This window comes from Artibeus jamaicensis, unplaced genomic scaffold (assembly GCF_021234435.1).
Source record: "Artibeus jamaicensis isolate MK-2021 breed Jamaican fruit bat unplaced genomic scaffold, CSHL_Jam_final contig_519, whole genome shotgun sequence".
In the NCBI taxonomy this organism is placed as follows: domain Eukaryota; kingdom Metazoa; phylum Chordata; class Mammalia; order Chiroptera; family Phyllostomidae; genus Artibeus; species Artibeus jamaicensis.
Window position 1 is genome coordinate 59,287,138 of NW_026521871.1, and position 14,149 is coordinate 59,301,286.

Sequence of the window (14,149 nt, forward strand, 5' to 3'; positions counted from 1 at the left end):
TTTAACGTGAACATTTGGAATATTCATTATTTGCCATCTGACCTATTATTACATCGGCATCCTGATAACGCAGAGATTCCTGCAGCTGAAACCTAAGTGAGGTTTAAGGACACTTTGAAAGTGTTCTTGTTTTTAAATCATGGCAACACAGACTCAGACTCCCCATCTCGTCACTTTCGGGGTCCTGTCCCGAGGCACCGACCACGCTCCCACCGTCCTTGGCCCTCCCGCCGACGCCTGAAGTTCTCATCTCTCCACAGAGACGCCGTGCTCATCGGACACGAACTGCCCCCCCAGGGCCCCCCCACCGCCCACTCCCTGTCTCTGTGAATCTCACTCCTCCGGGGGCTGCAGGTGAGTGGAATTGCACAGCCTTTCTCCTTCTGGGTCTGGGGAGCTTGGATCACATCTTTCGCGAGTGTGCATTGCAATGCCCACGGGAGCGCCATCCAGAAGGAAGGGCTGCCCTTGGTAAACGCGTGACCGAGGTCAGTGTCTGTGGCGCTTCTTCCTGCTACATTCAAAGGGGGGAATGTTAGCAGCGGGCAGGGAGTAGGAGGCCGATGTTAGAACAATCCACCAGGTACCTGAGGCAACCCTGCGTTACCTGGTGGGGGGACGGGACCCTGAGGTGGTGGCGCCTGGAGTTCAAGGCCCTCCTCGAGCGGACGTTGCCCTCGGTCGCACGCCTGGGGCTCCTGCAGAGAAGGGAGATGGGGAAGCTGTTTAGATTGGATCCAGGTTTCCGTGCCAGACGCGCCGGCTGGGGCCGTTCACATTTCTTCACCCTCATTTTCTTCCAAGAGGAAAGTCAGATGTTTTGAGATGTATCAACAATCAACTCTTCTGTGACCGTGTGCTTTCTTGATGCTACAATAACTGTTTACATGACCTGCTGGGTAAACAAGGCCTGTAAACACTTAACTGCAAGTCTGTGTTTAAACACGAAAGGACAATGGACCGAAGTCAGTGCCCCCCATTTAAATCCCTGTGGACAGACGCCTTGCTTTGCTTTCAGGGCCACCAGAGGGGAAGAGAAACGTTTAAGTGGGGTGCGTGGGGTCCGGGACCCGATTCCAGCGTTCGTGCAGGCTCCTCCCACTACACAGCCGGTCACAGACAAGCGGGGGACTGGGAGGTCACCTCGGCTCTGACATTCCCACCGCAGGTGGGATCAGATCCCGGCTCTGGCGCACAGACGGCCCTGCACGTCAGCGGGCCTGGGCCGTGTCCCCATGCTTCCCTCCAGCCGGCGGCCAGTCAGAGGCCCCACGACCCCTTCCTGGGTGCGACCGACTTGTCAGAACTGCTCACGGGGCTCAGGAAAACCCACTCACTCGCCGATCACAGAGGACAGTAAAGGATGAGAAACAACAACCAGATGGAGAGAAGCAGAGGGCCAGGACCTGAACTGGGGAGCTCGGAGCCCTGCACGGTGACCCAGGGAGGCAGGTGACACGGTGAAGCCGCGAGCCGTGGTCTGGGTGCACAGAGACTTCATCCTGCGCTCGCCCCTGACGGAGCTGCCACGTGGAGTCCACCGCCAGCCCCTCTCCGTTCGGAAATCCGGTGTGAGCCTGGCTTCTAGGGACAACCAGCCGCCACCCTTGGGTGGGGTCCAAAAGCCACCTCGTTAGCATAACAAGGGACACCCGGTTGCTGTCATCACTTGGCTTGGGAGCCGGCAACCAGGAAGGGCCCCTCGCAGACAGAGACCAAATATATCAGAAAACACCACTCTGAACCGTAACGTGTGTTGCTCACAAGTCACAAGTGGGGACGGGGAGAGGAGATACTATGGGAACAGTTCTGAGCCCAGTTGCGAATTAGCGCCAAGGTCCCACCGAGTTACTGACGATGAGAAGTACAATCAGGAAAGGAAGCGGCTTCTGGTCGTGACACGTGGAAGAACCAGAAGAAACCTGAGCACTTACGGCGCCACCTCACTGCTGTTTTACCGCTGGCACTGAGGCGGGGACGATGGCGTGAAAAATGCGCCCAAGGTCACGGCCGGGGTCGGAGGTCACAGCGGGGGTCAGGGGTCACAGCCGGGGTCGGAGGGCCCCCCACCCCGCCAGTTCCTCCGCTTCACCCCACATCCAGCCCACATCTGCTCATCCAAACAAACAACTTTCATTTGTTTTTCCTTCCCAAAGGCAGGAAGTATCTGCATTTCCAAGGAAAATATTTGTGTCTTTTTGAAGTGGATTCTAAGGCCTGTTGGATACACAAAGGGAAACAAACCCGAGGTGCCTCTGGGAGGCCCACGCGGTCTTCCACGTGAAAGCAGGCCGAGGGTCACTCCTGAAGGGGACCTCGTCCACGCTCCTTCCGCTCCCATCCCCGGTGTCAAACGGGGGTCCTGGCGCGACCCCAACCGACAGAGCAACCCAGAGGCCGTGAGCACGCGTGGGGCTCCCTTCTCCTCTCCCCACAGGAAGGAGAGTCGTTTCCCCGTGACCGGCCGGCCCGATGTTCTCTTCCGTGTGCCCGACCGAGCTCGAAGGCCTGTCGCCGGGCGGCCGCCTCCAAACTGCACCCTGCCTGCTGGCCCAGTGTGTGCGGGAGAAACCGGAGGAAAACGGTGCAGCTCATGGCACTTTCTCAGCGCGATCGAGTCAGCGTCGTCGGTGGAGGCAGGCTGCTCAGGGTGCAGGGACTGCGTCGCTGGGAGAACTTGCCCCGCGGCTCTGTCTGCCCAGAGCCGTGCTGACCAATTGGCCAACGTGGATTTCGGGGAGTTGCCTTGGTTAGAGTGAGGACATGGCTCACGCTGAGTTCAAAATTAATTACGGAATTTAATCACCAGTAACAGCCACGACATTCATCTTTGCCATATTTTCCAAAGGCCAAATAAAGAAACGTGGTAAACAGGGCCACAACAGAAATCTGGACACGGCCCTTGAGGCCAGTGACGCCGGGGCTCTGGAAGGGGCCCTGTGGCCCATGTGCGGGTGTTTTTTACTGCCGTCCTCTCTGACACGCTAACACTCCATTCCACCACGGCCACTCCGGATCAGGACAGTGGACAGTGGGCAGAGCCTGCAGTCAGCAGGCTTCGGGCCGCAGCGGCCAGTCAGGCTCTTGTCTGACCCCGTCCGTGGGCCGGGAACCCACTCCGAGGGGGCCGTCTGGCCTGGGGGCTTTCCCGGTCGGCGCTGCCAGCCCAGCGGCCTGCTGAGTGGACCCCTGGCTTGGCCAGAAGCTGTCCTGCTGACGAGAGTCCGTAACTTCAACTCGTGTTTTTGTTGTTGCTGAACTTCAGCCTCGATGGCTCTGCGCCAACAAGGTGTCTCAGTGCCGCCCCTTCTGGGCCTGAAGTCTCCCGCTTCCCCACCCGTCCCCGCCCGCTGCCGCCGCCTTGCTTCTGGCCCTCCTGCCCCCACTCTGCTCCCTGTCACCCAGGACCCGCACGCACTCGGCAGACGGTGGAGGGTGCTCCCTGTACCTGTGTTTGTGGCCCGCTGCCCACCGCCGTCCCTGACGCCGGCTGCCACTCCGGAGGCCACCATCCCCCCACAGCGTCCAGGGGAAGGACCACCCCCAGCACACCTGCAGCCGAGTGCGCCTCCCCCGGACGGTCCTTCAGGCTGTCCTGCGTGTGTCGCGTTGGCCTCTGTGTGGAGAGGAGGCCACACATGGGCCTTGCTGTGTGCGCACCTCCACGCTGCAACGAAGGGCGGCCGGGGCCCCGAGACAAGCACTGACTCTAACCACACGGCCATCGCAGGGTGGCCCGCTGGGCACATACCCCACAGCCCCCCCCACCGAGGGGTGGCAGGTCGCACCTGGAGCCCTCAGCCAGTCTCTGTGCCCCGTGTGTCCTCCGTCCCTCAATTCCAGCTGTGTCCACGCTCCGCCTGCTGAGTGGGGACATGGTGCTGGGGGAGCGGTACCCTGGGCTCCTGGCTGTAGACTCAGCCTCAGGGTCCCTGTGTCTCATCTCTGGGGGACTCAGGCTCCTGCCGTGGTCTGTGGATAGTAAAATGTGCAAGGGGAGCTGGCAGCCCAGGAACCGCAGGAAACGATGCTGCCGCGCCGGGCACCGGTCTCGGGAGGGGCTGTGGTGCAGAGCTCGCGGCTGCGCCAGGTCTTTGCTCTCCGCCGTTTCATTCTGTTCTAATAACTCGGTGGCCTAGGCTTAGCTCGGGTGTAAAGGTCAGCAGTCGGGGGCCTTGTCGGGCGTCTCAGCGAGGGGGACGGAGTAAGAGACGGACCCTCCGACCTGCCAGGACGCCCGTGTGTGTCCGGCAGGTGGGGTGCAAGGAGCATCACTGAAAATCTGGGACCTGTACTCCCGGAGCTTGTGGTATAAAACGTCCTCCTGCAAAGTGGTTGATGTTTTCCAGGCTCACAGCGAGCGACCCCCGAGCCAGGTGCCGCCTCACCGCCTCGGCCCAAAGGCGCAGCCCCGGGGCTCTTCGCTCACCCAGCCACGTCTGCCCCTTCAACTCACTGAAGATGACAGAAGCCGCTTCGGGCTGTAAAACCAGCGAACCTCCTGCCTGTCGTTAACCTGCTGCCCTTGAACATGAACTCTTTTATGGCTCGCACGTGATCCGACCCAGCCTGCGCTCAGCTCTCTGCTCCCGTGACTCACAGGGGAGGGCTCCCGAAAGGGAAAGGGACCAGGTGGCCAGGTGCTCTGCCTCACCTGCGGCCGCCAGCCCGGTCAGAGGGACACAGGTGCCCGGTGCAGGCCCAGCCTGCATCCCCCTCCCGACTGGCTGCCTGCTCCCTGTGGGGTGCAGTCCTGGGGCCCCTGCACCTCCCGGGCATGAGCCTTGCTGTGTGTGCACCTCCATGCCACCGGCGGCAAGACCCTTCTGTCCCTGGTCCCCCCCGACACACAGGCCGGGAGCTCGTGCTACCACTTGATTTCATACAAAACTTATCTCAGGCTCTGCGTCCGGGCAGCCACCCGAGCCATGGGGTCACCAGAGCATCTTAAAACCCTGCCCCTGATGGCAGTGGGCCGACCCTGAAACCCACAGGGGGTGTTGCCCTGTGATGGTTTCCCCGACGCCGGTGTCGTGTGGTCAGCCACGCTGCCCCCGGAACCTCCTGGAGGAGAGAAACTAGGGGCCGTGGCCCAAACCCCAGGGCGCCTCAGCTGGCCCGGGGGGGGGCAGCCTCTGGTGCCCAGGGGAGCGGCTGCCCAGAGACACTCTTGCCCTTCCAGCTCGTGTGTCCCGCAGGGTGACACGTGTCCGAGTGAGCGGGGAGCTTGTCAGGGCGGCTCCTCACTCGGCAGGGCTGGGCCCGGCCTGACTCTGCGTTTCTAACAGGCTCCCTGGTGGACGCCGAGGCCGATCCTCCTGCGGGCAGGCAGCTGGGGTGCGGGTGCGGGGCTGTTGCAGAAGGGCCCCCAAATTAAGAGGACAAAATAGAGAGGTCGAATCCCTCAAACGTAAAGATACAAGTGGACCGAGGGGGGCCAGAGACCCGAGGGGGGCTGTTTGTAGAACGGGCACGTCTGGGGTTTGGGCAGGAAGGGAGACATCCTGTCACTGTCCCCAGGCCAACAGCTGAGGGTTCTGTCCGAAGCCCACAGACCCGCCAAGCTTGGTGGGAAAGGGCGTGGAGCCGCCCAGCGTCTCCGCGTGGGTGTGGCCCTCCGGGAGCCTCCTGTGTGGTGACGAGACTTCGATTCACTGTGCTCCGTGTCCCGTCAAAATGCCACGTCAAACCCGGGTCCGCACGGCCGCCGTAAGGGGCACAGAGTGGCGCGCTAGCCACTGCCCCTGCCTGCCTGTCCCCGACGGCGTAAGCCCAGCCCACGGCGGCTGCGCCTCGGGGCCCCATCGGCTCCGTGCCCACGAGTGGGGCACCGCTTCCAGTGACTTCAGGCAGGACCCAACCTGGGCCAGCACAGCGGCTGCTCTTGGGCGCCCTGACTGTGGCATTTCTGTGCCGATTGCCTGATGTTCAAACGCGGTGGCTTAGGAATGAAAGGAGCCAAGTTAATACACAGGAGAGGTCTGTGTGCTCGGGTCCTGGAGAAGCAGCCCGGGCACATGCGGCTTGTGCGTGGGTGTAGACACACCGTCCCTGTCAGTGTGTCACCCGAGAGGCAGGCGCTGGGAGCCTCCGCCCGTGACCGACGGGAACCGGAGGTGAGCAGCACACCTGAGCCATCAGTGACCCAGGTCGCGCCGAATGAAGGCGGTCCTGACCCTTCGTCCCAAGTCTGGCCCTTCACCATGCATCCGTGTGTTGAAGCATCCGTGTTACTCCGTGTCACTATCATTCATCGAACATCCGAGTGCTGAAACATCCGTGTCACTCCATGTCACTGATTCATCGAACATCCGAGTACTGAAAAGCCTGTCATTCCGTGTCACTCTGACGTGTCCAGTTCGGCTGATTCTGTTTTTCCAAAACAGCAGTGTATCACTCACGTCAGGGGCGGCCGTTGGGGGCCCGCGGCCCAGTCCCGCACTCCTGACCACTGAGCCGAGTGCTCACGCATGGTCTGGGGCCCTTTTTGCTGCACGTTCCTGACACGACGGCATAGCCCCCGTGGCCGAAAGCGCTCGCTGTCTGGATAGTGGCACACGTTGCTCCCTGTGGTGACATTCTTTCTCACCGACAGACAGGGGCGTTGGGTGGCTCGGGTCACGTCCACTGTAAACTGACCTGTACGCAGAGTCCAGCAGGAGCGATGCCTGCCGGGGTGTGGCCGGTAGGGTAATAACAGGGGGGTGGTAATTTGTAGTTACAATGTGAACATTGCACCTCAGGTGTCTCATGCTGAGCTTGAGCATGATGTTGTGACCTTACAGAATCATAGGCTTATGACTTTGTAATAAAAGGGGCGTTATTTGTGCCAGACCCTGTGTATTTGTTCAATTCAGTACATTTTTATCACATTTCTCCTTCTCCCCAGAAAGGCCAGAAGCCCGCCTGTGGGGGTTTCTGCACGGAGAAGAGAAGCAGCGCCCCAGAGTCGAGTGTGAGGCGTGGCACCTCTCTGGACTCTGGCCAGGGTATGTTCAGTTCTTTGGCTCCGTCCCCGATCCCATTCATAAACGGGGTCCCTACCAGCCAGAAGTCAGGGCCCGTCTACATCAGACCTTTGCCGTTCTGGGGCCCCGGAGACCGGGAGGCACGCTCCGGTCCCGGCTTTATCTCCATCTGGAGGCTGGCACAACCCACAGGGAAATTACAAGTCACGCAGAGGTTCCCACCGGCTCCCGGGCCTCCGGCACTTTCATCTCGGCGCCCGCCCCGGAGGCCCTTGTCTCTGTCGGGGTGCGGTGGCTGCTGGCCAGTGCGGCAGTCGGCCGGCACCTGGACGCATTTTCCATTGGACCTGCACGGAAGAATGTTCCCGCTGTGGCGGTTTTTCCATGACAGCCTTGCCCGGCGAGAGGTGGCCCAGGGCCAGCTGCCTGAACGGAGCGTCTGCTGGCTCCTGCGCAGCCTGGACGAGGGTGGGAGAGGTCCCAGCGGCTTCTGTTTGTTACATCACAGCCCTCGTTCGGCTGGGAGGACCACACCTTCGCAGGATGGTTGTCCTTGATGTTTTATTTTCATGTTTTCATGCCGAATGGCTGCGTGCTCCGGGCACTAAAACCACGGTTTCAGGACAGGATTTCAGAGAAAGGGGAAAGTTGCATTTTCTCCCGGTTGCCTGACACCTCAAGAATGTTTTGCTGAGGCCTTCCCAGAAGAAGTGATTCTCTGCTCATAAAAAATAATAAAAGAGAAGAAACAAACCCCCGAACAATGGGCAAGTCTCTAACACAGCGAAGCATATTTCAGTGACAACCGTGGTTCACATGCCGTGGGGGAGGGGCGCTCAAAAACCTCCCCGGTCAGTGCCTGCGGCCCCACACCCCCGGCTACCTGAGGCCCTAGGTCGCCGGAAACCAAGGCCATGCTCAGGGTGGTGCCCGTCACCTCGGGCAGCCTGGAGGACACAGGGAAGCGGTCTGTGACGTTCCCAGTGGAGGGTCGGCCGCAGAGGCGGCGACATCACAGGAGCCCAGTGGGACCCTCCCCGCCAGCCCGAGACGATGGCACTGAGCACCGTGCAAAGACTCCAGGGGTTTCCACAGGTAAAAATTAGTTAATTAGTGATTATTACCTAGCTAGGTAAGCACAGATGATTATTATCCTAATTTTACAGACAGAGAAATGAGAGTGTTGGAGGTGCCAGGAGAAAAATTAAAATTAACGAGGTCCTGGATCACAGGCCTGAGCGGCAAGGACTTTAAAGAGCTTGCGCACGCCACACACCACACTGTAAAGTGAAACCTGAATATTACAAAACAGACTTTCCAAATTAAAAATGTTCGATTTATTAATGAAGCCAGTGCTGGGATTCTGTTTTCCGTTTATGAGTGGAAACCACTAGATCTTAGGGTGTCACATGTCCCCATACATCTGTGATGACCGGCCACTGACTCCTGACGGATGGGGTACTCCATGTTTTCATGGGTCTTCACTGCTGCAAACTGTAGCCCTGGTTTTGCCCCTGCTGGGAACGATCAGGGGCCTCTGCCGTCTTCAAAAGCTGTTTTCCAAGTGCATCTGGGTGGACCGTGTTTGGCGAGTGTCCACTGTGAGCTGCTGTCCAGCCGGGCAGGTTTCTGCTGCACTGTAAAGCTTTAATCCACTTCAGAAACCGCCCCGTCATGTGACTCGGCTCCGGGAGCAGGGCCGCAGGAGTCATTTCGAGTGTGGTTACAACCAGCATCGTATCACCTCTTACACACACTTTCCCTTTGCTTCAGGTCAGCGCCCTGGTGAGGGGGGGAGGCTGCCTGGTGTGTGGGGGTGTCATCCTGGACTGTGCGCACCTGGGCCTCGCCGGGTGGCCTTCGTTTCTGAGGTCTGAGTGAGACTGCCCCCAACCCTGGTCCAGGACTGGGCCGATGACCCGAGGCAGGACATGCATTGTGACTGTCGGGAAGAGGGTGCTCTTTTGGGTGGGCTCGCCAAGCTGTCGGCACAAACATGCTGACCTCCGGGTTTGGCTCCTGCTTTCTCTCCGCCCTCACCTGGCTCTGCTCTCTCCTTTCTTACCTGTGTTAAGTCCTGGGCCTGCTCAAACTGAAACGAGCCCTCACACCTCGAGTCCCACCCCCTGGGCCTGGAATGTCCTGCTGGCCATCACCCCATTAGACCCCCCTCCTGGGAACTGGCTGCTGTCCCTGCTCAGTCCCCCGTCTGTTAAATTCAGCCACTAAAACATATGCTGACGTTCAAGGAGGGTTTTTTTCCCCTGATTCTAAAATTAACCAAGGAGGAGTGGCTCCGACACACTCTCCTGCCCCTGAAGAGGCCCCGCCACCCCCACTCTGTGGCCTCAGCTACAGCATTTCATCCACCTCCCGATCTGCTGTGGGGGGCGGGGCATCTCTTAGAGAAGCTGCCCCCAGAGTGAGCACTAACCTCTATGAGGAGCCGGGCCTGCGTCACAGAACCCGCTTGGCTTGAAGAGTATTGCCCAGGGTGTGACCATTTGGAGCCCACAGACCTTTGCTGAAAGACCGTGTTTCCTGCCCACTCGCTGGGACCCTGCCAGCAGCTCACCAGACACACTGATGGGAGTTCCGGCGCGCCCGCACCTGCACCAAAGCCAGTGCTCCCTGCCCCCTGACCTGGCAAAGAACTGCACGGTCAGGGCAACTACAAGACGTCTCTCCCACAACAGACAGCAAATGCCACCTACAACGATTACAGAGCACTGTTGAGTTACACGAGTGACCCTCTGGACATCAAGGCGACTGTTTCAGTCGGTGAAGCAGTTGAGCAGCAAAGGTCGGGGGTCCACAGCTGCAGAAGGGGGGCAGCCAGGCGAAGGGACAGCAAATGTGCTGTGCGGGCCCAGCGCCACGGGGAGCGCGGCGTTTGACTTCCAGGCTGACTTTGCTGTGAACCCCACGGTCCTCCCTCAACACCCGGGGCATTGTGGAAGACACCCAGGAGGTCACCACCCCCACTGGAAAGGCCCAGATTCCAGGACAGACACTTCAGTCTGGCCTGAATCCTGGCCGGTGGCGTCAGCGTCCCCTGGAGACGCTCCAGACCTGACGGGTCACAGCCACGTCGGCGCTGGAGTCTGAGAATCTCTGTTGCACACGACCCCGCAGGACTCCCTCAGCCTTGTCCCAGGCTGGGCTTCCCAGTTGGAGGTGTCAGGTGGAGACCAGGCCGCAAACGCGGGCTCAGGGCCGGCCCCTGGGGCCAAGGGCTCCCAAAGTCCCGGCCGGATTCAGCAGCGACCGTAAGTGCCGACGTAGCGGCCCCAGCGGTTTCTCCGGCTAGAGCAGCCAGCCGCGGGGCGGGGGGCGGGGAAAGGGCGGGAGGCAGACTACTCCGTGGGCGGTGGTCCCGGAAGGGGCTCCGCGACGCCGGGCGGGGCGACGGCAGCCGCGGCTCCCGGCTCAGTGAACCTTTCGCGGCTGGAATTTGCCTCCTGAAGGGAAGAGCGCGAGCGAGCGAGACGAGTTCCCGGAGAGGAGGGTGCTGGCTCCGTCCGGGTACGCGGCCTCTCGGCGACCCCAGAGTCTCCCGCTGCCTCCCAGGCTCAGCGGGCGGGCCGGGCAGGCGGCGCCGGCGGGATGTGCATGCGCTCGCGCTCGTGCAAATACGGCGGAGGAGCCCAGGGCCTTTTCCGAGAAGTCTGCCGAGTTGGGCTCAGTCCGCGGAGAGCGCGCGCGCGGCTGGGTCTGCGCTCCTCGCAGGGCGGGCGGCAGGGAGGGCGCCGCTACCCAGCGGCGACCCAGGCCCGGCCCCACAATGGGCTTCGAGCTGGACCGCTTCGACGGAGACGTAGACCCGGACCTGAAGTGCGCGCTGTGCTGCAAGGTGCTGGAGGACCCGCTGACTACGCCGTGTGGCCACGTCTTCTGTGCGGGCTGCGTGCTGCCCTGGGTGGTGCAGGAGGGGAGCTGCCCCGCGCGCTGCCGCGGCCGCCTGTCGGCCAAGGAACTCAACCACGTGCTGCCGCTCAAGCGCCTTATCCTCAAACTGGACATTAAGTGTGCGCACGCGGCGCGGGGCTGCGCCCGGGTGGTCAAGCTGCAGGAGCTGCCTGAGCACTTGGAGCGTTGTGACTTCGCTCCCGCGCGCTGCCGCCACTCGGGGTGCGCCCAGGTGCTGCTGCGCCGCGACCTGGAGGCTCACATGCGGGACGCGTGCGACTCTAGACCGGTGGGCCGGTGCCAGGAGGGCTGCGGGCTGCCCCTGACGAGCGGGGAACTGCGCGCGGGCGGCCACTGCTGCGCGCGGGCCCTGCGGGCGCACAACGGCGCGCTGCAGGCCCGGCTCGCCGCGCTGCACAAGGCGCTCAAGAAGGAGGCTCTGCGCGCAGGCAAGCGCGAGAAGTCGCTGGTGGCGCAGCTGGCCGCGGCGCAGCTGGAGCTGCAAATGACTGCTCTGCGCTACCAAAAGAAGTTCACCGAGTACAGCGCGCGCCTAGACTCGCTCAGCCGCTGCGTGGCCGCGCCAGCTGGCGGCAAGGTAAGCGCCTGCCGGACCCCCCTACCAGGCCCCAGGTAACCAGGGTGCCCCCCAGTTACGTCCCTGGGATGCTGGGATGCCCCGGGCTTCCCAGGAGCATCCTGGCCTCCCCCTCCTGCTGCTGCTGCTTGCCAGCTGTGTCACTGGGAACAGGGCGCTGAGTCAGCCCGAACTTGTAAACTCCGGTCCCTACAGATCACCAGGCACGTAGGGTGAAAAACGGTACAGCATCTTGGAAAGATTGAAATGAACCCACAACCTGGGAGCAGAGCCAGGACAGGGTTCAAGGTTTGCTGCTCAGGTCAGCTAAGGGGTGTTGGGGGAAACCTCTTAACCTCTGTTACAGTGGGGAGACATGGTCCCTACTCAGGACACATAGGGCCAGCCATGTCCCTCGTCCTGTCTCGGCGGAGCACTTGGGAGGGGGCCAGCAGAGAGGCATCGGCAGGGAGGGCAGGATTCGCGCTTGGGCTCCGCTGGCAGCCGGCAGCTGACCTTGGGGAGCTGCTGACCGGCTGTGAAGTTGGAGATCCGTGCCCCTTGGCGAAGTGACAGGAGGTGGAACCCAGCCAGGCACCCCCTGTGCTGCTCTTCCGGGGGTTTCAGGAAGCATGAAAGGAGCCGACACCAAGCATTAAGTATTAAGTAATCGCTGGGACAGAGTCCTGAGAACTGGAACTGTTTTAGGATCTGGGCTTTGTGCTGACCAGCTGGGTGACCTTGCGGCTCGGTCCAGGTGCAGCAGACTGCCCAAACCTAAAGCGGCTGCAGTCAGCTGTGGAGGAGGGAAGGACCTGGCGCTGGGCCTGGGCTGGAGGTGGGGGCTAGATGCCCGGCCTCTGTAGCTCACGATTATCTTCACCCGCGGAGCCCTGCCCAGGGCCTGGGGGTGCTGTGAGCACACACCCGACTGGAGGCCACTCTGCTCCAGGCCCTGTGCTGGGGCTTCTCCGCCGTTTCCTTTCTAATCAAAGGGGGCAGCTGTGATGCTTCTCATTTCGTGGACAAGACAGAGCCCCAGGCAGGGGAGGGGCCGTCCGGGCCTGGGTCTCAGCGTCTAGGTGCCAGAGTTGGGCTCGGAGCCCACGCGCGCCCGCCTCTGTGGCCGTTTCTGAGCTGCTGTCGTGCTGCCTCTGGGTGCCGCCACCAGCCCCGAGCAGTGAGCAGTGATCGCCGTGGATGGCACTTCGTGGGCGTCATCTGTCTGCTGGGTCCCCTGAGGTGGCCGAGCAGGCTCCGGGAGCACGCAGAACTCACACCCAGTCACACTGCAACTCAGGACCCAGCGGGGTCGGGGCCTGCCTCAGCGCCCAGCCTCGGGACGCACAGACCCCTTGGCCTGCAATTCTTTGTTGTGGGCTGTTGAGCACAGTCCTTGGCCTCCACCACGACCCCTAGAGCAATCTGCCCCACCCCCTGCCAAGTTTTGACCCTGGAAAATGTCTCCAGATACTGCCCAGTGCTCTCTGCAGGGGTGCGGGGAGAAATCACCCCGAAAGCTAGGGTTTCCTGATTGCAGAGGCCACGCTTTGGACCAGGGGGACCACGGGGTGCGGCTCCAGCAGCCGCCCCTCTGTGGCTGCCTGTCCTCTGGCTCCACAGTGGAGAGCGAGTCTGCCCCGAGGGCCCCAGGCCTGTGTCTGCTTTTTCTCCCTCCCTGGCTCACTCCCCGCCAGTGTTCCAGCCCCTGTGCCTGGCCCCACCTGACTGTCAGCTGCAGGCCGAGCAGCTGGCCCCGCTGGGCGCAGGGCAAATATTTACAGCTCCAGCTCCCTGGGGCCGCACAGGCTACAAAGGCCTGGGGAGACCAGGAGTCACCCCACAGGGCAGAGCCTGGCCTTCAAGCAGGCGCCCGTTTGGGGCGAGGGGGTCCGGAGCTTGTGCTGTTCCTGCCGTCTTTGGTGCTGCCTGCGCAGTTTTAGGCGACGCTTGTTTATAAATAAGCCGCTCAGTCCCCAGGCTCAACACGTCATTCACTGTTGGGCCAGTTTATTAGTTTTCTTGCCTTTCTGTTTTCTTTCTGGAGTGTTTGGGTAAATTCTCTCTGAGTCAGAAACAGGGCACTAGAAACAAAACGGAAAGCTTTCAACGCTCTGAGCGGTGGGAGAACCAGGGGGTTCCGCTTGGGGACAAGATGCGGTTTTTTGGGCTTGCAGACCACTCTGCTCCCCAGAGCGGGCTGAGTGCCCGGCCTCGGCCTCAGCTCTGCTGGTTCCCTCTCTGGCCTCAGCCCCTGGGCCTCCGCCAGGCCTTCGGGAAGCTGCTCCGGCCCCAGGTTAACCCTCAGTGGCCCTTGCAGCTGCCGCACAGGCTGCTGGAGAACGTGTTTACTTCATCCCGTGCGCTCTGCCTTGCTGGACACTGTTTATTTTCCAAAAGCCAGAGGGCTGGTGTCCCTGCAAAACTCCCATGGACGACGGTTTTACTTTCTTATGAGCCGTGGTGTTTACATCTGTGTTACAGGCTGAGTTAGACGCGAAGCACTGGGAAGACCTCTGGTACCAGCTCCTCAGGGCCCAGCCCGCACCCTGCGGGATGGCCTGGCCTCGTTCACTGAGCCTTAGCAGACCGGCCGGGCGCTCAGGGTCCCTGGGCGCCCTTCTCAGGTTGCGCCAGAGCCCAGCTCCCAGACTTCCCTTGATCAGAACCACTCAGAGAGCTTGCTGAAATGGAC

General features: G+C 61.4%; 1 protein-coding gene across 1 annotated transcript in view; it reads left to right on the forward strand.

Annotated features, from left to right (window-relative positions):
• The first annotated feature begins 10,416 nt into the window (after positions 1–10,416).
• The window catches only part of PDZRN3 (PDZ domain containing ring finger 3), an 88,580-nt gene continuing 84,847 nt past the window's right edge, over positions 10,417–14,149 (forward strand). The window contains exon 1 of the mRNA XM_037128449.2: positions 10,417–11,475. Within this exon, the coding sequence (XP_036984344.2) occupies positions 10,753–11,475 (723 nt within the window). The 5' untranslated portion in view covers positions 10,417–10,752. The remainder of the gene's footprint in view (positions 11,476–14,149) is intronic.